Raw genomic sequence first — 24996 nt, 5'->3', positions numbered from 1 at the left:
TGACGCGCTTCTCTTCACTACAGTGAGAACCATTTCACCTTCACCCCCCACGATTTTGCTTTTGTCTCGTCAGACAGCTCTGCTGTTGTTTTCCAGCAGTGATGTAGCTCGTTGCACTCCCACATAGATGCTATTTACTGCCTAAGACCTCTAAAACAAAGCCAAGGACTAATCCCGTTTAATAGAAATACCAATACTTTAAAACAAAAAGGCTAATTCTTAGGAACATTCATGTTTAAATGCTATGATAACTAAATCAATGATTGATATAGACTAGTTGCAACAGGCATTTTGAGACGTTTGGACAGACATCAGACAAAAACTGCTGACATTTAAAAATCAATAACTTCCTGGTAGAAAACTCCTGTACATGCAATGTAAAGATGCTGATTCAACGGGGACCAGGAACAGCTGGATCTACTCTTATCTTATTCATGCTTTTAAACACTTTCACTTACAGTGTGTTAGACAAAGAGCTAATTTACCAATTGGGCCACAGACTAAAGAAAATGTCAACACCCAAACTAGTAGTCAGTCTAAAAGACGGTGACAGGTTGTTGTTCGCAATGTTAGATCTGGTTTTTAAAGATGCGAACAAAGTAACACAGTACAGAAAATAGGCCCCTTGATTTCTTTTTGTCCCATTATTTTTTCTCATTTTAATGCTCTAATCAACATGGAAGAGTGGATCGGCTTGCTTTGTGCAAAAGTTTTTTTATTAAAACAACATTGGCTAATAGCCTACTGTAGTGTTCAATTTCACACGCAACATTCTCACTTGGAGCAAATCATCTCTCACACAATGTAACACTGTCCATAAATTAAAGGGTGAAAAAAAAATACTTTGACTTTTGTTTGCGTCCTGCATGTGCGTCGACAATGGTCTCAGGTGAGAGCTACTTGTCACATGACCAGGCTAAAGCAGTATATGAAATCAGATGTATTACCTACCACCATGTACTTGTTTTGTGTTATTTAAAATATTTATTAAATATCTGGTCATACTAAATGTAATTGTTCCACTCATTTTTAAAAAAATGCAAGCCACTAGGGCCACCAAATGAGTAGCTCCAAAGTTAGATAAGACTTTAGCAACTATGACTATGTTCAGAAGATTTTGTCATCCTGTCATTCCTCAAGTGAAGATAATTACCTCTTCTGATGAGTCCATCATGTTTTTTTAATCCTCCGTGTCCTCCTTATCTACTAGCTACTACGTGGAGGAAGGGTGGAGGCGCGTACCGATCAAGCTTATTTCACATGGACAACAGAAACTACGCACTATAGCTTTAAACTTATATTTAAAGTTGGGTAAGTTCAGCAAATTTCTCCAAAACCATATAAGGATAGATTTTTTTACTTCTAGACGAATTTAATACTCAACTTTATCACAAACATCAGACCTGCATTTTACCTTATCTTCTAGAGATAATGACTACCGTGCTGAGCTGATTAGACTCCACTGTAAGCATTATGGTGCATAAACTTACAACCTGTAATTTATTTTACCCCCATTGCTAAATAAATACCATGGTAAGAGTCATTATTTTCTTTATATCCCTCACACCATGTGAATCTCATCAACCAGACTACTATAGATGACAGTGAGCATGTGATCATGTTTCCCATAAGGAGGACTTAGAGTGTCCCTTCAGGCTGGCCAATCAACGCACGATCTTGTCTCTTAAGAGTGAAGAAAGGTCGCGATTTTCTCATTCAACACAGATTCCGAAGATATAACATCTCCAAAGTTTCTCTGGTATCTGACTGTTTTTTTCTTGGGCAAAATGGGTGAGTTTGTTTTTTTGTGGCTGCAGCTGCTGTGTTTTTTAACTTTAAAGCTTCTCACAAATGCTGCCATATTATTTTATGCTGTATGATTTAATTTTCATTTTATTCTTAATCATGCATTGTTTTGTCTCCCTTTCACTTCATCAGCTTCACTCATATGTCTGTTCAGGATTGTTCATCTGTTCGTCAAGAGAGACTTTTTATATAAGCTAATGTGGAGACAATGTAACTTTACGAGATGTTTCTGTGAAGACTGCTACAGGCTTTACTGGTATAAGCAAACTCCGGACAGAAACCAAGACTCGTCTCAAGCTTCTACGTTGTTTGGTTTAAAACACTTTTATAATGATTTAAGAAAAATTCACGCTTCGCATTGGATACTGAAGAAAAAAAAACACTTGACAATTTTTTGATTTAAACATCTCAGACTCGGCTACTTACTAACTGTGCAAGTAGCGCGCCAATGGTCTTGGACTTTGCTGAGGGCACCATTATCAATGTAGAAGGTTCGGTCTGAAGGTCCCAGCTACGGTCCACCAGTCCACGTCTGAAGAGCATCCAGCCAGGAGGCTCTGTGAATCTCAACTTACTACACTGGGCCTGTGATGGAGAACACAGTTTTTACTGGTTCAAGAAGTCCAGAAGAATCTCAGCCAGGACTCATTTACACCCATGGAGGCAGGACTGCTCAGTGTGAGAGGAAACCCAACACCAAACACACACCTGTGTCTACAAGCTGCCGAATGAGAGTTGAATCTTTCTCATCTGGGACTCTGGACTCTACTGTGCCTTTGCCTCATGTGGACACATTCTGTTTGGGACGGGAAAAGCTGGAGTTAGAAGGTAAAGGACTTTCTAGGCAGTTGTTGGCATCTGATAGGTACTTCTTCATTCTTCCTATTTAAGATGAAATAGAACACAACGTTCAAGATCATTTGATGACTAGGTATTTTTGGGTTGCTTTCCTAACACTTTGTATATGAACACAAAGATAAAGCTAAAAGCTCTGTTTCTGCTGTGCGTCTGCTCTACATAAGGCAGACTCTCTTTTTCTCTGTTGTGTTCTGAGTGTGCTTTAATATTTACCACCATTCCTGGTGGTTTTAACTGGCTTTCTACTTTTCAAAGCACAACCAGAGAAGACGCTACCACTGTACTAGGTAAGTGACACTGTTTGTACCTGGTTATATTTACTAAACATACTTGAATGAAAAAGCATTTCTTTTCCTTTTACAACAGAGTCTCAAGCAAGATTACAAATCCCTTATTTAATTATTCCACAACAATACATTTGTTTCATATTGTTTTTTAATTTGATTTTCTAATCCACTTCTACATTTGTGTTACCAGGGTTTCAGAGATGCCGACAGCCTTCATTATGCTGCTTTAAGTGACAACCTGCCCAACAGATCAAGAACACAAAACACACACCATGATGATGTGTGTACTCTGTGTAAATAAACTTGAGTACTTATTTATTCACACACCTGTAGTTTTTTTTATACATCATATGTGTTTTCTTGACCCTACCCAAGTGATTTAGTTTGCATAACCACCTACCTACACACCCTTTTTCTCTTATGTTTAGCATAGCCATGACCTCTTCCTCTAATATTAATTATACTGTAGTTCGATGCGCAACCTTGTAGAAAAGCAAGAAATTTAAAAACATGCCATTGAATTTAACAATGTTATCGGAGTCACTGGAATTTGAGAATAAGTATGTTCAACTCAACCAACCAAATCTGTACTGTTATGTTTTTTGTATATCCATGCTATTTCATAGTGATCAATAAAGTTAATATATTCATGCAACCCTTTGAGTTTCAGAATATATAGTATGTAATAATACAATACATGCAAGGCCTTAAATTGAACATCCCTCCAATGAACAATTGGTGAATTCTGCCACTGTGGGTGAAACCAATGAGATTGAAGTGATTCATTAGTTGTTTTTTTGTCCTCTGTTCACATTTCAACAGTCTGCCTCAGGCCATCTTCCATTCTGCATTTGAGCTGAAAAGTGTGTTACACATTTTTTGGGGTGAAAGAGGCGGACTGAACAAGGAGGCACAACAAGATGAGGATGATTTAAAGAAAAATAAAGAAGATGATATTTTAATCCCAAGTGAAATTTGGAGATAATGTCAAGGTTTGGTGAGATTTGCTGGTTTACGAACTTTATGAGGCAAACAATTGGCTGATAAATTGTCTCGTGTAGCTATATGTATCAAAATCCAACTACCACAGAGCCTGGTGTGCCAAAAAGAAGAACTCACTTCGGACCCTTTAGGCATGAGTGTTTACTACTCCCTGTGTAGCGATCTCTGTCTTAATCTTAATCGTTTTTTATTGGCCACACATGAGTCGACAAGTGGTGAAAACGTGACTGTTTTAAGGTAACAATGGCACAGGAACAACCGCACATGCTCAAACCAAATTATCTTTCCCCTGCTTGCTGGTTTTTTAATACACAATGCAAATTAATGAGGTCTTGTTAAATTGACTGTTGCTGAGCAGGTGCAGGGATTCTGGTTTTGAACCAAAACATTACCAGAGTGCACCCTCCCTCGTTTAAAAAAGTCACCCCGTACAGCCCACTTTTCAATTTTCATCCAGACATGTACAACCCTTGGGTGTAGGTTATAATGCATGTATCAATATAAGAAAATACATCAATAGAAACATCTTCCAGCGGGGATACTTTTAAATTAAATAAATTCAAATTTTTATGTTGACATCTTATATTCCATATTTGTACTAAAAAAAATCAATTCACCAAATTCGATCTGTCCTTTTCAAAACCCTCCAAACTCCTTTATTACATTTAAAAAAGGCTCATCTTGATTCCAAAAAGACAAAATGCATTCATTTCACTAGAGTCGGAGGATTGATGCTCCTTTTCCCTGATTCACTCTCTTAATAAAATCTAATAATAAAGTATATCATTATAAGTACTTAGGAAAGTGGTTGATGTCAGATTGACAAGCTTGTTTCGTCTTTCAAAAAAAACAAAGGTTATACAATCCCTTTAACCATCTACACAAATGAATACTGAGCTACCCTGTGTGGTCATGTTGCTGCTATAACCACTGAAACCACTGGATGGCTTTACTACAAAGCCATTTCATGGTTCATCCCTCAGACCATGCTCGCATCCTTACCCAAGGTGATTTAAGGTCAACAACCATGACACCCCCACACGCGGATAGTTTAGCTTTATCTTAATCAGTGGCAATGTCTAAATGTAAAGCAGCACTTCATTGACACTTTACATGCCAAGTCGCACCCAAAGCTAGAAAACACATGACTAACCGACTTGTATTAAGGTTGCATCGATCATACAGTGGGCACTGAGGCTAGTACTCCCATCCGCCAGACCTTCCTCCACAGTGTTGCAAAGGAAGGTCTAGCTAGTCCACACAGCATTACTGGGATGGGAGAAATTGTGCTCTGGTTTACTGGAACTTCATTGATATTTTCAAACTAAGCTTTCCCCTTAATTAATGCAAATTGTCTATATGTAACGCACCCACATTCTTTTTCACTTAATACGTGCATAGTTTTTAAAAGTTAAAGACTTTTTCCAACTTTAGTTATTTAAGAAAATTGACTTGTTTTTTCTTTTTTTTCTGCTTGATCTTGTAACTGTATTTAAAAGGTTGTAAAGAATATTTATCTTTGACTAATTTTAAAATGTCATGCAAAAATGGGGACCTGTTTTTTTTTACTTCATTAGGTTAGGGGCCCACATATCTCTTACACACACGTCAAACCTTCCTTTAGAAAAACAAGAAAAGAAATGGGCCCACTATTTGCGGCTAAGAGCGCAAGGTTTCCTAAATAGACACGGAGTACAGAGTCACTTCATGTTAGCCAATCAAATGCAGTCTTGTCTCTTAAAGAGCAAGAAAAAAAATCCACTCCTCCTTTTCATTTCAACACACATACAGCAAATTGACACAATGACATCTCCAGTGTTTGCTCTCTTCCTCCACTGTCTATGTCTGTTCCGGGCCGAAATGGGTAAGTTGCATTTTTGTAAGTCAAACTGTATCTTAATGTGTACGATCACTGCTTGTACAGCAGAATAGCCTGAACTCTGTCACATTAAATTACATATTCGTTTTTTTTTTTCTTCTGTTTTTTCATTTCAGCTCAGACGACTGAACGGAAATTGTCTTTTCTGTCAGCCAGAGACACATTTTTTGTATCAGTCAAAGATGGGGAAAACTTGACTTTGCAATGTTTCTTTGAAGGTGCCGTTGCCTGCCAGACTTTATTGTGTATAAAAGCAAACTCTGGACAGAAACATCAGCTCATCTCTACTGTTCTACTATGTACGACAAAAAGGTTACTTTTTATCAATGAATTCACAAACGACTCACTTTTAACACTAATGTTGAAAATGGCAAATCACCTGAATCACAGAAGTGCGCTTTCCGACTGCAGCTCGGCCACTTACTCCTGGCATGGTTGCTATCTATACACGTTAGAAATTTCGGCGAGAGCATTTTAGTCGATGTAAACGTTCAAGCTAAACATCCCAGCTACGGTCCACCAGTCAGCGTCTGAGAGCATCCAGAGCCAGAGCTCTGTGACTCTCAACTGTACAGTACAACCACACTTAGGGACCGTGTGATGGAGAACACAGTGGTTTCTGGTTCAAAGAGAGTTCAGAAGAATCTCACCGGCACTCATTTACACCCCTGGAGTACAGGACTGATCAGTGTGAGAGGAAACCCAACACACATAACACAACCTTGTCTCAGCTGGCCGATGAAGAGTCTGATCGTTTCCCATGCTGGACACTACTAACTATGTGCTTTCCTCATGTGTACACATTCTGTTGGAAACGGGACAAGCTGGAGTAGAAGGTAAGGGACTTTTCTAGCCGAGGTTGTTGCTTGACTCGTAGTACTCATTTAGTAAGTGCTGTGACCGAGGCCTTTTCCTGATTCAATTCTTTTTTGGTTTACGGTTAACCAATATGACGTTGTCTTGTCCCGCCTTTGGCGGTACCAATATAACTAGAAATTAATCTAATGTCCTCATTGGTGGAACAAAAAACAATTTGATTCTAGGGAACTCTGAATTTAATTTTACAAAAACTATCAGCATTGATTTTCTTTTACATGCATACTCTGAGCACCTTCTACAATATATTTCGGTATTAGAATAGAACCTGATGACAGATACTGTCTTTGATGTCCGTCTCTCTACAGATGAGTGGACTCTTGTCTCTTGGTGTATTGTCTTGAGTGTAACTCTCGACTTCACCCACCAACCTGAGTGTTTTAAACTGGCTCTCCACAGGTGCATGAAGAACCAGAGACACGCCGCCAACTAATGTGTACCTGCTAGTTTGTTATGACTTTGTATCACAGTAATTTTGGCTTTTATCACAAAAGAGTTTTTTTTTTTTCTGGTTCCCAACCATAGTCTGAAGTCAAATGTATCAGATCCCCCCCGCAACAGCAACGCAAAGGTGAATAAAAACCTATACACTAACTGATCGACCTTTTTTTCATTTGCTCACTTGAATCCTTTTTCACTTGTTTTTCTTTTTCGGGTCAAAGAACAAAATATTGGTCCTCTAATAATTTTGTTACCAGGTTTACACAACATGCTGAAAAACCTGTTATTATGCTGCTTTAAGAGTGCCGACTCTGTCCAAACAGATCAAGAGGACGGAGGGTCCCCCATGGACGTGAATGTGTGTAACTACAGTGTAAAGGCAGTAGAACTGCTACTTATTTAACATTTTGACTTTGGAGTAAGACAAGGATTTTTCTTAGTGCCTCCCCTCGGAGGTGATACTATAAGATGTATAGTCCAGGTTTGAAAAATAATTTGTTCTTTTGTTTTTGTGTTTTCTTTAAGTTATATAAAGTCATTGGTGTCTGAGACAAAATTCAAATCACTCCTCGTTTTTTTTCTCATGTGCATATTTAGAAATACGTTTTGTCTGTGTGCAACCATGCATGTCACAATTATTTATATTTAAATACTAATGGAATAGATGTTTTATGACTTAAAAACCAAGCAGAATTTAGATGCTCAGCATGAATACTGCCAGTACAAGTCACTTTTATTGTTTTCCTTTATTTTTCTTTTTTCGCTTTTACTACCACCTATTTTTTTAACAACAAAGGATTTGGGTTTTATTGAACTGTGACTATGGCTGCATTAATGATCAATAAACAATTAAAAGTTGGAAGGCAACAATGATATGAGTTTGTGTGTGCATGTTTGATCCACAGTTCTCTTCCCTACAGGATAGTGCTGTTGGCCCCATGTGTTTCACATGACATTTACACACCTTCCCTGTTTGGGGTTTGAATGAGTTCAGATACGGTTATCATCAAGTTCAACAACCCGAAGACTTTCTTCCTAGAAATGAACAAACCCAAACCAATCAAAACCACTGCACATTAAAAACAGTAAAACCCTTCTTGTCTGCATTCTCAGAAGGACCAGTGACATTTCAGAAGCCCCCCAAATTAAATGACACAGCAGATAGACACAGCATTTTTTTGATCTGATGCAGCTATTGGCAGGACAACAACATTAGTGTGAGCTATTATAAAACTGTTACAGTACACTGTGAAATCAGTCAGTTTTATCATGCCATGGTAACGTTTGGTTATTTTGGTTCAAAATAAGTTATTTTTCAATTAAGGCAAATAGTGTTGTTGGGGTAAAAACTACTACGTTGTTAAGGTTAGGGGACCTTGGTTGTCATGCTTTGTGTTTAGGTTCGGAAAAAATGGTGGTCATGCTTTAGATAATGCTGTCAATTGGAAAAAGGAAGCAATTAGTGGTTTCTCATGTTGGAGTCCAATGTTTTGTTAACTTGTCCATCTATTTCTATAGATTCCGCAACGTCCCATTTCTTCCTCGTTTACTCATATCGTAGAAGGCTAGCGCTTTGTCCGCTAAATGGAACCAAGTCGTTGTTTTCAGGCACTTGCTCAAAGGCTTGATGATGTTGTTTTTTGAGAGGAAAGTTTTCAACATAATATACATGAAATTTAAAACGGAACCAAGTCTAGGGAGAAGCCCTGTCTTAAGGGCAAACTCTGGAAAAAATACCCTTAAAATGACATTGCTTGTGGGGGTTAGGTTGAAGTCACAATATAACCACCTACCAAGACACCACTGGTACCCGCGGAAAGTGAATTCAGTTTTAAGGATTTGGGCAGAAGTCAGACGCAAACCTTCTAAAACAGTGAGATCCAAAAATGCTACTGTACTAACACCTCTACATCCTGCTGAAACCACCAATGCTGCGGAAATAAAAGCACAAAAGCATGGGGATAAAGGTCAACAGGTCTCAGTAAGTGCTTCATCTCTGTGTTCACAGTGAAAACAGCGCATCATTTACAAGGCTATTTCATATAAGGCTTTGCTCCTAAGCACAGGGAGAAAGCCTAATTACTCCACCCTGTTCTTCGGCATTATTATTCCCCCAACATATACGCCTACACCTGGTCAACTGACCTATTTTGACTGAATTTGAATACTGCAGCAAAGAGTTGCTGTAAACTGTAGTCAAAGTTCTAATTGCAGAATGTTTGACTTGTATTTTTGAAATCCTTTTATTTGCTGCCTTAGAGGAGTTTAATGTCACTTTCATCTCTCTATGTTAAGTCCAGCAACATTATAGCCTGGATTAGCATAAAGCAAGGGGAACAGATTGGATTTCTAACAGCCCCTAAACTGTCATATTTACGTGTTATGTCTTATAAGCTAGCAAGCTAGTCACCCTTACCTCAGTGGGTTTCATGTTAGTCTTCAAAGCTGGCAAACCCAACAAACAAGAGGACGGGTTTAATCACTACAACCTGCTATTGACCATCAAGACATAGATAAAATGTCTAAGCTAATTGGTTGTTTCCAAAGAAAAATTTAATACACAAGACAGAATGTGAAAATAAGCTTCTTATTTTATGTTTTTTCGGGTTTAACTCTATTTTGCTAAGTTCCAAAATTCCATGTGCATATCCGTTCTTGTCACTACAAACTCTGTTGACTTTAAGAGGGTGACGTAGCGACACCAGCCACTTTTATTTTGAACTGTCAACAAGGGGCTATTGCACCACCAAGCACACAATTCCTCACTGGCTTCCGGCTTGCAAACATTTCCAGGTGTGTTCAGGGGAACGCACGACGCACACATTTGGAGGTAGTGCTTTCACAGATTGAATCCTGATGTGTGCAGCAGTGGTTGCCTGATTGTGATCTGTTTCGATGGTGGTTAGTGGCTTTTTGCTTGAGAGTAGAGTGAGGAAAACGTTGTGATGCCTTTTAAAAACTTCAAACCCACAATAAGAATCATATTACCACAGCAGTATTGCTGTAGTTGTTCCTAACCTTTCTGACATGACAGTGCTAAACTTGGGACTATTCATAGTTTATTAATATTTATTTGTTTTCTTGGAAACAATGGAATATAAAACAACAACCACAACATATTTAAAAATAAAATAAAACTTTGTATTACAACGTGAAGACATTCTATTTGGAACCACATGAAAACAAAAACTAATCGTATGTCCGACCCTTCACAAAGCATCTGTACTGTCTCCATTTTTATGGCAGACCACAAGGGAAGTTAGACAAAGATTCTTACATCAGTGGGTGGGTAGCAACATGTACAAAAACATGCAAAGACTAAAGCATACAGTACTTCACCTGGAATGGAGAATAATATGTTGTCTGGTTCTGTGACATGTAAACATTGTCAATGGTTAAGGTTTTACTTTGCAAATGAAATGGTAGGCATACATCTCGTGTTTTCAGTAGTCCAGCAGTAAGAGACTGAAACAACTCGAATAATGAGAGTGGAAATATGGCAGCTTCGCCGGCACATCAAAAACCCACATCAGAAAGCTGTACTGTCATGGGACAAGGTTGTTTAAGTAGTTATACATGTATGTATCGGAATTAATATTTAGAAAATGTAGACATTTCTGAAAATTTTTGTTTCAAGAAAATCTACATCATTTCTCAATATCGTAGCTATAGGGCAGAAACCCTTTTTCTCCATATTTTGTCATTTACAAATTTTTACTTCGTTCGAGGTAAATGGCGCGGTAAAATGTTTCAAAACATGCTCTTATTATAATTTTCTGAAAAACGATTTTGGACGTACAAAGTTCTAACCCAACATTGACGATATTTTAACAGGTGTGGACAAAACAGGTGTTCATCACAAAGCCTACCAAATTCTACTGCCTTACACTGGAGTACACACATTCACTGACAGTGTTGTCTCTTTCTTTTCTTGATCTGTTGGTTCTGGGATCCCTTAACGCAGCATAATGGAGGTTGTCTCCATCTTGGTAACCCTGGTAACAGAATTAATAGCAATACAGTACATAAGAGAAAGAAGTTGACACAACACAACTAATTGTGTCAGACTATGGCAATTATTTTAGATAATATTTACCTCTGCATTTGCTGTTTTGGAAGCTGTTTGACACTCTGTGAAACGTGGAAAAAGTTCTTCATGTTAAAGGCATCCTCAGTGAAAACATGCGATTTGATAAAAACAGTACGAGTTACTGTACCTGTACATTTGCAGCTGTTTCTCTTATTCACCTTGTACACTGAGAAGGACAATAAAATAACCAGGATGGTGGTGAAAGCCAAAGCTGCGCTCAAGAAATACACAAGAGATTTGGGAGATTCCACCTTATCTGCAGAGAGCCAGACATCAAGAGAATTTACAAATCTGTTGTTAAAGCTAGATTGATAAATCCACCAACATTGGCTTATTGCAGTCAGATATATCAGCACTGGTGTGTATGGCAGATGATTGGTAACAAGAAACTAGGTTTGTCCACCATAGAACACTGAAAAGTTAATTTGTGTCCCACTATGGGTATCAGTATTGGCCTCAAAAATCACATATAAGTCGGGTTACAGCTTTTAGCTGTTATTTCTGTGTTTATGTTAAATTTCACACAAAAGGTCTTTGCTAGAATTTTACATTACTTACCCAGTAAATCCAGCTTTGTCCCGTTTCCAAACAGAATATGTCCACATGAGGCAACAGCACAGTAGTAGGTCATATTAGGAGAAAGACTCAGGTTGTTGATAGGCAGGTTGTAGACACAGGTGTGTGTTTGTGTGTTGGGTTTCCTCTCACACTGATCAGTCCTGCCTCCATGGGTGTAAATGAGTCCTGGCTGAGATTCTTCTGACTTCTTGAACCAGTAAACACTGTGTTCTCCGTCACAGGTCCCAGTGTGTACTGTACAGTTGAGAGTCACAGAGCCTCCTGGCTGGATGCTCTCAGACACTGACTGATGAACTGTAGCTTGGATTTTCAAACCTGAACCTTTTACATTGACAGTGGTGCCCTCGACAAATTGAAACTCGTAGGCATAGATACTTACACAGTAGTAAGTAGCCGAGTCAGAAATGCGTAACTCCGAGATTGTCAGGTGGTACTTTCCATTTTCAGATTCTAATGTGAACCGTGGATCGTTTTTGAATTCATCAACAAATGTACCATTTTTCTCATGCTTATAGAAAGTTGAGATGAGCCTTGGTTTCTGTCCCAGTGATTGCTTGTACCAGAAGAACATTGCTGCGCCATAATTCTTATAGAAACATTGTAATTTCACGCTATTGCCAACATTAGCTGATATAAAACCCATCTCCTGACGCACAGTTGGGGACGTTTCAAGTTGTTGAGTAGATGCCGGAGCTGAATAGAAAAGAGACCAAAAAAGGGCACAATTAATGCAAATGATTTGAAATTATATCAGTGAAGAATATATTTGTAAGAATGCCAACACATCCAGCCCACCAAATACCCAACTTACCCATTCTCCACAAGCATAGACAGGTCAGATGCAAAGCAAACTTCAGAGATGTCATCGTGATGAAAATGTCTTGATGAATGTGGAGGACCTTCATCCGTTCTCTACTCTTAAAGAGAGGGCTGCATTTGATTGGCTAACAAGAAGTGACACTGAATGTCCTATTTTGGAAACACATGTTCAGTGCACCCTCCATTGTCAATGTTGATTTTCAAATCTTTCATTGACCGACAGTAGAAAAAACTTTACTGGTTCAAACTGGCTGAAAGGGCTTTGAGAACCCAGTGTGATTAAACAGACAACCAAAATAGATGCATTAGCAGACATTTAGTTAGATTAGTGTAGACAACTGAAAAGTAGTAAATTAAAAGATTTGGTACATTTGAAGACATACTGAATCTCACTTATGTTGTATGAATGTCATTTGGCCTATGACATCAACCCAGATTAACACATTTTAAAGGGACAGTTCCCCCCAAAATCAAAAGTGCATGTGTTTTTCTTACTTGTACTGACATTTTTCAATGTATATTGTTTTGGTGTGAGTTGTTCACGGTTTTGGGGGGCAAAATATACGACAAAGTCAATGCTAGTGAAAAAGCTAATTGGCCAGTAACTTTGGAAAACCACTAGCTGCCTTGGCTGGTGCAGAAATGATTAAGGTCAAGCTATGGTTATTAAATATTCAGGCGATCCACTGTGCTCAGGCACAGTGGAGTTAGGAGCTAAATGCTATATAGCTTACATACATAGCTTGTGATAATGAGCATTATTTTTGAGTCATTAGTTTTGCAGGTATTTGGTCTGTTGAACTATAAGAGGAAATAAACCCTGATGATTGTGTTAAAAGAAAGATTAGGGGACCAGCTTGACTAAAATTCATCCTGAGGGGAAGCTGATTGGGTGTACCAAATTTCATGGCAATCTATCAAATACCTGTGGAGATATTTCTCTCATAACCATAAATACAAACCTGATGGTGGAGATGGTAGATGAAGAGCCGGGGATCACCAAAGTCTTCAGGAATCAGCCTCTGGGGATCATGACTGCACCAAATGTAATGTTGTGTGTTGTTAAGTAGATGTTGACATATTTCATAAGATTAGTAAAAATGTTGACCTGCTGCTAATTCTACAGGAAAAGTCACCAGAGTTCCGTGTAAGCACCATGGATATCTGTAAAAAAAAAAACAAATCCCTGGAAATCAATCTGATAGTTGTTGAGAATCCTTCCAATAAAGGTTGACATATTTGAGTCTGGATCAAAGTGGTGGACCGGCCAACCCAACGAGATTAGCTTGGTTTCCATCCACTTGTCAATCAAATCATCTGAAGTTCGGTAAAAATAAAGCTGGGAAAAGTGGGTTTCTATCCTGCGCCTTTAAAGTGAATAAAAACCTGTGCGTAATAACGACAAATGAGTAATATTGCAAAAGTTGTATTACTGCTTATGTGCCATCTTATTGCTACAATTGATACACGTAAATGCCCAACAACATCAGAGGCGGGCTGTGGTATGGGAACAAGAGCATTCCAAACTGTTCTAGGAGATTGTGGTTTAGTATCACTTCATGGAAACCCTTTGGTTGAAGCATTTTCAGATTTTACCAGTTATGTTATTTTATCCCATCCCTTGACCCAGATAAGCCATGGCCCTCATGGCGTATCACCATTGTACTCCACAAGCTGGCTACATGTGCAGAGTACCGAGTGGTAGGCGAACGTTTGGGGTCAGGTAGACCACCATGTGTTTAGGCTGTGTGCAATGCCATATGAACGAGGATGATTTAAAGGTCTATATATACCTACCTGGAGTAGATGAGGCGCATGAGATCTAGCTGCGTAACTGTAGAGCGCGCCTTGTGCCACAGGTGTATGGCGCAATAGAGAGGGACTCAAGTCCTTAGTTAGACCCCCTGCGGAAGACTGCAAGGATTTTGTCAGTAGAAAGGTCTGGCTGTCAATCCAACTACAGGATGTAGAAGGTGATCGTTGCATCATAAGGGACATTTGCATTGGCACGCCCGGCAGTTTTCATTTGGTGCACTGTCTTCACCACTTCGGACCCGAACAGGTGCGTCTTACAATGACCAACCATACAATGACCTAAAACTGAATCGCAATTCATTATTTATTCATCAAATAACGTTTCCATCAGCGTTTATTGCATAAGCCGTACCTCAATCAATAGAAAATCTGATGAGACCTAACGTATAAACCTTGAGACAGTATTCATGAAATTCAACCAAATGTTACTGTTTCCATAAGGCATTTTTAATTTTATATCACTTAATTTGCATAAAAGCACGTGGATGGAAACATAGCTACTGACATCCCTAGAGCCATGCCACTAGCATGACTAAAAATATTTTCTTTACAGTGGTTTTTGTTGTTGCATAAAAGTAGCTGATGTTGCTTATGGCATTACAATAGTATATAAATGGTTTCAGCTACTTCTCCCAAGAAATATGTAATTTCTTTAGGAGGACATGATGAGCAGTATAGGCTTAAAGAAAAGTACTACTCCCTAAGAAAGGCTAAACTTGAGGGTTGTATACAGTGCACTCTAAATGTAAGATACAAGAATATTGTAATGTTTAATGTTACAGAGTTGTTGTGTGCAGTATTTATAATTTTATCAAAGCCTGTTTAAAGCAATTTGACATTGATTTATCAATATGATCTACTAGAAAAGGCTGGGCTTTAGAGTTATACTATGCGGCTTCTATGCATGAAGACAATGCAGACACTTCCTGTTTAAAACCACAAAGACAAAGAGAGCAAAAGGGTCCCAGAGAAGTACATGACCAAAGCGTATTGAAAGCAAATCTTTGAATGCCTACCACACCGGGGCTAAAAGAAAATACTTACATCTCTTGTTAAACAAGCATGTCTAGACACAATTTGCCCCACAACATCATCTCATGTATCAGTGTCAAGGTTTGAGTTATGCCCAGGAAATAAGACAACCATGACAAAGCTTCCCCTAGTCACTCAGGGATATTTAAAAGGTTTTCTCAGTTTCCAATCATGTACACTCTCTCAATGATGAAGCATATCCTAGCAGTTAAAAGTTTTATTGCAAGGCAAGACCCTACATTCAGTATATCGTGGTAAAATCTGACAGCTATGATCCCATTAAAAAAAAAAAATACATTTATATCTTGATGGTAACATTCATCCAGAACAGAAATCGTACAAATGAAAAGAATCCCAGCTATACTGCCTTACACTGGAGTACACACATTCACTGTGTGTACTCCAGTGTAAGGCTCTGTCTTTTTGATCTGTTGACCTTGTGTCCTCTCGGAGCAGCATAATGGAGGTTGTCTGAATCTTGATAATCCTGCTCACAGGAAGTTTGGTGCACAGCACTGGTTAATGTTAACAAATTAATATAGTAGTTTGATTTCTAAAATATAGCTTGGCTCTTTTTAAAATAGTCTTGGGCATTACAAGTTATACTGTGTGGCTACTGTGCATGAAGACACTGCAGAGGCTTCCTGTTTGAAACCACAAAGACAAAGAGAGCAGAGGGTCCTAGAAAAGTGCACAACCAAAGTATATTGAGAGCATATCTTTGACTGCCGACCACACGGAGGCTAAAAAAAGATGCTCACATCTCCGGGTTTGCAATGTGCAATCAACACATTCACAGCAAACCTGTGAAGAAGGGGACAACAGATGAAAAATAGCCTTTTGTATAAACTTGTGTTTTATTAAGTAGCACTGCTGCCTTCTCAAAATAAATTAAATTGAATTACAGGAGTAATTAATCAATTAGGGCTGGCACTCACAGATTACTTGGGGCCATCTTGTTGTGACCTGTGTTTAGAAGACCGACTTTAGTTTAGTTGCCCGTTCATTTTTGAAGACGGGCAACCACACCTTAAAGTGGTCCGACATGTTTGGTGTTTGTCGTACCGATTGTGTCCCACTGACGCTGAGATAGTGTTGCTGAGAGATTGGTGTGCTTATGTAACCACAGAAAGGAACTAGTTTGTAAAGGAGGAAACATTACACATATTGACCTTCATGCATTAGCAGCCGGTACTTTAAATCCATTTTAAAGGCATGCAAAATCTCTCTCTCTCTGTCTTTTTCTCTCTCTCTCTCTCTGTCTGTCTCTCTCTCTCTCTCTGTCTCTCTCTCTCTCTCTCTCTCTCTCTCTCTCTTTGTCTCTGTCTTCCTCTCTCTCTCTGTCTCTGTCACTCGGTCTCTTTATTGGTTTGACAAGACATTGCTTATGTTGCCACATTCAGATAACATAAATAAAGGGAAATTACCAAATAACTGGCACAACATGAATAATAACATGAACACCAACTTAAACATGAAGTGATTAAAGGCACGAGGAGTACTATGGTACAGCATAATCCTTACACAACTTATCACATTGTTACACCTTACTCCCAATTTAACTCTTAATATTTAGAGGAACCTATTGATCTACTGTAGCTGGGTGTTCAGGTGCTCATTTGTGGTGGTTTACTCCTATGTGCTGTTTCAGTGGTCATCTCTTAATTTGTGGCAGGAGACGGCATTGATGTAACAAGCTGCCATGATGCATCTGTTTGAATTCTCGCTTAACACACATTTTAGTTGGTCCCTGTCTAAAAGTGTCTTGAATTCTTTACGCTGACTTTTAGAAGAAGATTTGTCTAGTTGGTTTGTAATATGAAAGTGCTCCTCTGTCTCTACTTCTTTCTCTCGCTTTTTTTCACTCTCTTTTCTCTCTCTCTCTCTCTCTCTCTCTCTCTCTTACCTGAGCTCACAGTGGACGCAGACCTCAGTTTTTTTGTGGGCGTGTGTTTGTGAATTGTTGTCAACAAGTATAGTAAGAATGGAAATATGGCACCTAGATCGCATCAAAGAGACTATAGCTGAAGGAACGTGTTTAATTGGCGCTTTGGGAGTTCTCATTCTCAACATTCAGAATTGAATTGTCCCTTTTAGTAACACTACTAAACACTACTAACACTACTGCCTTACACTGGAGTACACACATTCACTCCAGGGGTCGTCTGTCTGCTGCCTCGTTGCTCTGTTGGCCTTGTTCAGCCTGAAAGCAACATAATGGAGGTTTTCTGCATCTTCACCCTGGCAATAAAATATAGAAAGGTTATTTCCATATTAGTATATGTCTCATGACTAATATATAAAAGAAGTACACGGTCAAATTCAAATCACTATATAAGCCCTGCAAAAAATGTATGTCTTATATTGTTTTTTAGTTTAGGTTGTGTCAGAGAGGTGTTTTTTCATATCAAGTTGAGGACGAAATAACAGAAACAAAGACTGAAATAATGCAGCACCAACTTCAGTCTTGCACAATGGTCACTGCTTTACAATCGTCAATTAATCCTCACAAGGCTTTGCGGTACTTTTTGCATTATATTTAACTGGATATTGTACAGGTGGTGTTCTTTTATGTACACCGAAAGCTCGGTTTTCTCACGTTTATAAATATCTTACAGTTTAAAAATACTCACCTCTGCATTGGGAGCCGAGGCAGCGGAGGATCTAGCTTGAGAGTCTGCTTGTAAAAAAAAAATGACAAAAGCCGTCTTCAAAATCCACTATGCTTGTGGTGAAAAGACCAATTATTTTTTACTAACTTGGATCGTTTAAATATAGGTCTAGACTTGCTTCATTTTCCATGATTTTTTTACTATAAATCCATATCTGTGATTCCTAAATGAACAAGTAAGCCGTCTTCATTAAATTACACAAAAGTCATTGATTGTCCGACAGTTACTCTTGTCTTTATTTTGATTACTTAATAGATTTGACTCAATGAATGAACGGGATTCAATGAGGATACCGCCAACTCATTGAATCCATACTCACTTTTAATATCTCAGCCTGGTACAATGTCTTCACTATCTAACACAAAACTTATCTTATCATATCAACTAATTTAGTTTTAGAATAACAGTTTAGCCAACCTGTGCACCGGCAGCTGTTTGTCCTGTACAGTGTGTAAACCAAGGAAACAACCAGGATGGTGGTGAATGCCAAAGCTCCACTCAAGATATACACCAAGACAATAGATTCTTCATCGTCTGCAGATGAACATTAAGAGACAGAACTTTCAGTTGTTTTCCTTTACCAAATCCATCACCATTCTACCAATGATTGACCTTATTATTTTCTATTCATATGGCATCGCCAATGGCGACAACGTCATATTTGTTAACAGCAAAACCAAAAGAATTGAATCAGGAAAAAGGCACATCGTCCCAGCTCTACTAATGAGTACCTACGAGAAGCAACAACCTCGGCTAGAAAGTCCCTTACCTTCTAACTCCAGCTTGGTCCCGTTTCCAAAAAGAATGGTCCACATGAGCCACAGCACAGTAGTAGGTCCCAGCATGAGAAAGATTCAGTCTTCATCGGCCGCTGTAGACACAGGTGTGTGTTTGTGTGTTGGGTTTCCTCCACACTGATCAGTCCTGCTCCATGGGTGTAAATGAGTCCTGGCTGAGATTCTTCTGACTTCTTGAACCAGTAAACACTGTGTTCCATCACAGGTCCAGTGTGTACTGTACAGTTGAGAGTACAGAGCCTCCTGGCTGTGGATGCTCTCAGACGCTGACTGGTGGACCGTAGCTGGGACCTTCAAACCTGAACCTTTTACGTGGATTATAGTGCCCTCGGTAAATTCACACATGTATAAATAGCCACTTGCGCAGTAATAAGTAGCTGAGTCTGAAATCCGCACGTCTGAGATCTTCAAGTGATTTCTACCAGTGGTAGTTTCCACTTCAAAGCGTGGATCGTTTTTAAATTCATCATTCAAAGATGCATTTTTGTTGTGCTTATAGAATTTAGACACTAGCTGTGGTGTCTGTCCCATAGTTTGTTTGTACCAGTAAAACATCACTGCTTCACTATCATCTTGGTAGAAGCATTCCAATGTCAGGTCTTCACCAACGCTAAGTGATGCGAAACGTAAAGATGATGATACTTTAAGAGCTGTGGTATCTGCTGAGGAGAATATGAAAACCAAGCATTTTGACAATTAACTTTATACAATGTCTGGGAGCATAGTGCAGTGCACAAAAAGTCAGATTTTGAAAAACCAAAAGTGACACAGTGCATTTAAAGAAGATAGAACTTACCCATCTTCCCCAAGAGCAGACATGAGACGTACAAAGCAAACATCGGAGGTGTCATTTCGTTGATGTTGCTGCTGTCAATTGACAGAATCGGTTGATGTTCTAGACTTTTTAAAGACAAGACTGTTTTTGATTGGCCAATCAGAGATGAGTCTAAGAGGTCACATGGTCCCTGTCCCCTGCAAGTGTTGAGTTCGGTCTTAGAAAAAGACTTTTCATGGAAATCTAAACAGAATTTGAAAAGATTTGGCATGTAATCAAGACTTTTGTAGGAGATTTTACACAACAATGTAAATGTTATTGCTAGGGGCCTTAAGAGACTCTGACATGTCTCTTAAGATAACACTGTAGAAAAATGTTGTGGCTTAAAGTGAGTAAATTGTGAAGAGAAGAGACCATAGACATTCATATATTAGACACCTCATCATGACCGTCCATTACTGTTTTGTACTGTATATCTAAACCTGTGAAAAAGGGGACTACAGATGAAAAATAGCCTTTTGGCTAATTCTGGCATTTTTCACTCATGTATAATGTTGTGTTTTATCAGTTAGCACTGCTGCCTTCTCAAAGTAAATTGAATTGAATCACAGGAATAATCATTACACTTAGGGCTGGCACTTACAGATAGCTTTGGGCCGTCTTGTTGTGACGTATACATTTTAAAGCCTCTGATGTTTGGTGTTTGCCGTATCGATTGTTCCAAACTGACGTTGCTTAGAGATTGGTGTGCTTATGTGACCACAGAAAGGAGCCAGTGTGTGTGAATGAGGAAACATTACACATTGTGAAAAAAGAAGGTTTGTCTTGAGCCGACCTCCTGATAGTAGCATGTTTTATAATGTATACATATACTTATTTCATAAAGAATATTTTTGGGGCATTTTAGGCCTTTATTTTCATAGAACAGATGAAGACATGAAAGGGGAGAGAGAGAGGCGGAATGACATACAGTTAAGGGCTGCAGGTTGAGGAGTAAACCTCTATATATGGGCGCAAGCTCTACAAGGTGAGCTACCCAGGCACCTAAGCATGTCGACAGTATTTAATTGTTCAAACATTTTGTAGCATTGGTAGATGCAGAAGATATGTAGGGACTAACTAGGAGTGAATAAAATGATGATGAACAAAAGACGCTGTCAATTTGACATATACAGAGTAAACAGGGATATATTTGCGATCTCATCCTTCACCATTGATAACGCTTTTTAGTCACTGATCATTGCGCACACAGTCATTTTCATAATGCTGACAGTAATTTAATATATTTCAAGGCATTTTCTAAAGAGTGTCTATTATTTGCAGCCATGCAACCAGCCATTTGGCATAGCGTTTTATGATAATTGTACCCTTGGATCAATGTTACTGTATGTTGTGTTCCGTGTGACTTGGTGGACTTAATCAATGAGAACAGAAACAACTTACCCTCAGATCCAAAATGAGCATATTGGCTCTGATGGCAAGTTTTTGCCATGTCTTTTAGATGATTTTCTAGGAAAGCATATCTTTGGGTTATGTTTTGACATAGTTTTAGGGAACTGAAATTAACATCCGGATGTTAATTTCAGTTAAAGTAAGATCCGTTACTGATGACTAAAACACTGCTATATTTGCATCCACTGTATGGAAAGCTTCAATCAGAACAGTCTTTTCATGAACACATACATCTGGACTACAAGAGTTGAAGGTATGTAAACAGTCTTTCACCTCACTAACTCTATTGCTCTTCAGTATTGCTTTTACTTGTTCTCATGCACTGCGAGCTTTCTGCCTCTAAGGCATGAGGCTTGTTTTGCAAGTTCAATGAGACGCTGTGGCCTGGAAGCTACAGGCCGGTCTTCCTGTGTAAAAGCTCTGCTAGAACTGGTGTTTCCACTAATGGAAACTTGCATTCTGTAGTTCACACCACCTTCACCACAGGAGTGAAAGGTAAACGGAGAGAACCGTCGATAAATCGAAGGTGCAACCTGTGCTTATGTTTCTGGCAAAAGAATATATTAATAGATCGTAGTAGGGGATTTTCATGGGCGTGCTTTGTCCACATCTGTATTCAGTATGTATTTGAACATATTTTAAATGAAACACATTGCACAAAAACATTTTTTATTTTTATTTCAACATTGTATTGTACATTTAGTCACGTAAAGTGGCTTGCATAGAATTGACATGAAAGAGATATAATTTGTTGAAGTGGTTGAATGTAAAGTCCTACTTTACTCTATCTTGGTGTTTATCCTTGAGTATACACAAACGCTCTCCGTGTTGTTCTCGCGGCGGTGGCGATCTCTGGTTCTGTTCAGGCCCAGAGCAGCATAATGGAGAACGTCTGCATCTTGGTTCTGGTGATGACAAAACAACTAATTAAGTGAGAAATATAGTACTGAAAGAACAAATGAAATAGCCGTTATTAGAATCTAATCTAGTGATTCTATATGTATAAGTTTAGGCTTTTATTATACAGTTACTTCACCTACCATGGCGTCAGGTGCTACAGGAGATGCCAGATGAGTGACAGATCCTGCAAATCAAAATACATCAATAAATCAATAAATAAAACACGTCAATAAAACATGTCAGATACTTTGGTAACACTTTTACTTGAAGGTTTTTGGATGAGAGTGACATGACACTCGTTGTGAACACATGACACTGTCCTGACAGTCACGACACATGAACCCTAACCTTAACCATAACTTGTTATGACAAAACCGAATGACACAGAATTGTTATGTCGTAAACATTTATGACATGTTTATAATGTTTATGACACGTTCGTGACAGTGTCATGTCACTCTTATGTAGATACCTTCAAGGAAAGTCTAACCGATACTTTTATTGTGAAAGTCTTACCTTTGCAGACAGAGCATAACTTTTTTTTCAACTTGTACATGATGAAAGCCAAGACAAGGAGCATGATAATGGACACTGCCAATGCTAAAATCAGGCTATAAACCAAGAGAAGGGGGACTCCTAACATCAAGTAAAGAGAAAAATACAATATGTCAATAATTATTTGTAATAATGTAATTTAATGGGTATTTTTAACATGCGCAGAATCAATCACCTACTTTTAATCTCCACTCTCGTTCCACTTCCAAACACAATGTCCCCGCAGGAGGCCAGAGCACAGTAGTACATCCCGGCATCGGTGGAGCTCACAGACTTTAAAACAAGGTTTGAAGTGCAGGTCTTGTTAGACTCTTCATTGGAGAGCTGGTCACACTGTCCCCCACTGTGATACATGACTGTAGACTGAGCCACACCTTGTCTGAACCAGTAGAGGTTCTGCTCCCCTGCACATGCTCCAGCATTCACCGTACAGCTCAAATTTACCGAGTCTCCCAACCGAAGTGGCTCCAATGCTGGCTGATGGACAACAGCTTGGATGTTGGACTGTCGTGTTTTCACATGAAGGAAAGCTCCTTGTCCGAATTCAACTGCGTAGAATTCTAAAACCCCACAGTAATACGTTGCTGAATCCGACAAGCGAAGATCTTTAATCATGAGATGATTGCTGCCTTCTTCACTTTGTGCTAAGACCTTAAACCTTTCTTTATACGCAGGGGAGATGGACGCTTCGGTGTTTTGCTTCATCCGAGTTGATATGATAAGAGGTTTGCCTTCCGAACTTTGCTGGTACCAAGAGAGGAAAGTTACAGCATCATCCTGACAAAAGCATTTCAAAGTCACATCTTCTCCAACTTTAGCTGTTATGACTCCACTGTCCTGAGTTATACCTGAGGTCTTGTTAACAGCGGACACCTCACCTGCATTGAAGGAAATGCATGAAATATTATTTCTGATTTTAAAACCTCATCCACTCACACTCCAAGTTATATTCATGCACATAGAAACAGTGAAAAATGGTGTAAAATACTTACAGATTTTACTGAGAAGCACGAGAAAAATGCAAAGTGACATCACTTCAAGTGACATTCAAGCTCTGCAGTCTGTATACTGTGTGTCTACGGACGCACCCAACTCTTATAGGAGACGAAGGCAGTTTGTGATTGGCTTAACTGATTGGCTTGGTTTACAGTCAGACTAGCAAATTGTTCTTTTGCATAAGAGGAGTCTGAGTGATTGGGGTTGATTGGAGACTTTTGCACAGGACATCATTGTTGTAGGTGTGACAACATGTACTGTATGTATACCATGAAAAGGAAGTCCGTTTTTGAATGGAGGAGTCGAGGCTGGCACATGTCTGTGTTTGTTCTCCACAATATGCACAGTGCTTAGAGGGCATTTACTTTTTTTATCTGGAAAAACATGCTGTCAGAAAAAAAATGTGTTTTTGGGTATGTTTGTGGTTAAGTGAGTTCAAAGAGTGTGTGGGATAGATGTAGAAAGAAAAACAGAAATCAGGTCAAGTGGCTTAACTCGTTTCACTTCCTCTTTAACCTTAATTACTTTCAGTTAACTTCCAGGTTGGTCTTTTGTATGCAACTTCCCATCATGCCAGTGATGCCCCTCCGGTCAGATGTGGTATTTATTCCAATATGTCTCCATAATGGGACACCGCCTGACACCAATCTGATCACGATTGTTTTGTGGCTCGTATCCCATCACCTACTGGCTTTACCTCTGTGATTTGACTCTAAAAGTAGTTATGAGTGCTTGGACAAAGTGAGAAAAAGCAGTGTTCGGTTCACAAGCATCTCATTAATGTTGCATCACTGCCTGCTATTGCGCAATGTTTTTTTACTTATTGACAATGTGTAATTGCATTTTATAGATAACCCTCAATGCCAAGAAGTGTAGCATCGGAAAACACCTGCTTGTAGGTAGGAGAAAAAAGGGAGGAAGTGGGAGGTAGCATGTTAAATCTCACATTTACTTACAGTTATATCATATTATAATTGTGTAAATATATACATGTACCAGAACCTGTGTTTAGTATGCTTCCCATTAGCTTCTGCTCATGTCATGACTCATGTCAAAAAGATTCATGAAGGAAATATACCTCAATGTTCCTCAACGTTAATGGATACAGATATAGACGCTATGGTAGTTCATTCTGTTGGAAGGTTGGAAATATCTATCAGAATGGCCTACTGCCTCTAAAAAATTGTTTAAAAGTAGGATAGCTCATTCTGTCAGGTAGGAAATATCTATCAGAGTGGCATACCTCATCTCTAAAAGTTGTTAAAAGTAGTGTAGCTCATTCTGTCAGACAGGAAATAGTTATCACAACGGCCTACCTCTTCTCTAAATGTGGTTATAAGTAGGATAGCTCATCATGTCAGGTAG

General features: G+C 38.9%; 2 protein-coding genes, 1 long non-coding RNA gene and 2 pseudogenes across 3 annotated transcripts in view; 2 read left to right on the top strand and 3 right to left on the bottom strand.

Annotated features, from left to right (window-relative positions):
• LOC116707420 (uncharacterized) overlaps positions 1 to 1033 on the top strand; it is a 20795-nt gene extending 19762 nt beyond the window's left edge. The window contains exon 3 of the long non-coding RNA XR_004336510.1: positions 916 to 1033. This is a non-coding gene — a long non-coding RNA (uncharacterized LOC116707420). The remainder of the gene's footprint in view (positions 1 to 915) is intronic.
• Positions 1034 to 1787: 754 nt separating this feature from the next.
• Positions 1788 to 3384, top strand: LOC116669453 (uncharacterized; annotated as a pseudogene).
• A 6884-nt stretch (positions 3385 to 10268) lies between these two features.
• Positions 10269 to 12736, bottom strand: LOC116707403 (immunoglobulin kappa light chain). The gene is made up of 5 exons (XM_032544725.1): positions 12630 to 12736; positions 11798 to 12511; positions 11367 to 11495; positions 11246 to 11280; positions 10269 to 11144 (listed from the first exon to the last, which is right to left on the bottom strand). The coding sequence occupies exons 1-5, from the start codon at positions 12721 to 12723 to the stop codon at positions 11025 to 11027; spliced, it is 1092 nt and encodes a 363-aa protein (XP_032400616.1). The 5' UTR covers positions 12724 to 12736; the 3' UTR covers positions 10269 to 11024.
• Positions 12737 to 17605: 4869 nt separating this feature from the next.
• On the bottom strand, positions 17606 to 19804 carry LOC116707406 (uncharacterized; annotated as a pseudogene).
• A 1756-nt stretch (positions 19805 to 21560) lies between these two features.
• On the bottom strand, positions 21561 to 23724 carry LOC116707405 (uncharacterized). Its single transcript, XM_032544727.1, has 5 exons — positions 23628 to 23724; positions 22815 to 23513; positions 22597 to 22716; positions 22221 to 22264; positions 21561 to 22085 (listed from the first exon to the last, which is right to left on the bottom strand). Exons 1-5 carry the CDS (start codon positions 23680 to 23682, stop codon positions 21960 to 21962), a joined length of 1044 nt encoding a protein of 347 aa, XP_032400618.1. The 5' UTR covers positions 23683 to 23724; the 3' UTR covers positions 21561 to 21959.
• Between the last annotated feature and the right edge of the window lie 1272 nt (positions 23725 to 24996).

The sequence above is a fragment of the Etheostoma spectabile genome, chromosome 19 (genome assembly GCF_008692095.1).
Source record: "Etheostoma spectabile isolate EspeVRDwgs_2016 chromosome 19, UIUC_Espe_1.0, whole genome shotgun sequence".
NCBI classification, from domain to species: Eukaryota; Metazoa; Chordata; class Actinopteri; order Perciformes; family Percidae; genus Etheostoma; species Etheostoma spectabile.
The sequence above is the reverse complement of the archived record's forward strand: the minus strand, read 5'-3'. Positions and strand labels throughout refer to the sequence as shown.

What these genes read in the sequence shown, in the direction of transcription:
- LOC116707405 (XM_032544727.1), bottom strand. Translation starts at nt 23,682, where the DNA reads ATGTCACTTGAAGTGATGTCACTTTGCATTTTTCTCGTGCTTCTCAGT. An exon ending in GTTATGCTCTGTCTGCAAAG is followed by an intron (nt 22,265 to 22,596) that starts GTAAGACTTTCA and finishes TTTGATTTGCAG; the next exon opens with GATCTGTCACTCATCTGGCA. An exon ending in CTGTAGCACCTGACGCCATG is followed by an intron (nt 22,086 to 22,220) that starts GTAGGTGAAGTA and finishes TGTCATCACCAG; the next exon opens with AACCAAGATGCAGACGTTCT.
- LOC116707403 (XM_032544725.1), bottom strand. Translation starts at nt 12,723, where the DNA reads ATGAAGGTCCTCCACATTCATCAAGACATTTTCATCACGATGACATCT. An exon ending in TCTATGCTTGTGGAGAATGG is followed by an intron (nt 12,512 to 12,629) that starts GTAAGTTGGGTA and finishes TTTTCTATTCAG; the next exon opens with CTCCGGCATCTACTCAACAA. An exon ending in GACAAAGCTGGATTTACTGG is followed by an intron (nt 11,496 to 11,797) that starts GTAAGTAATGTA and finishes GGCTCTCTGCAG; the next exon opens with ATAAGGTGGAATCTCCCAAA.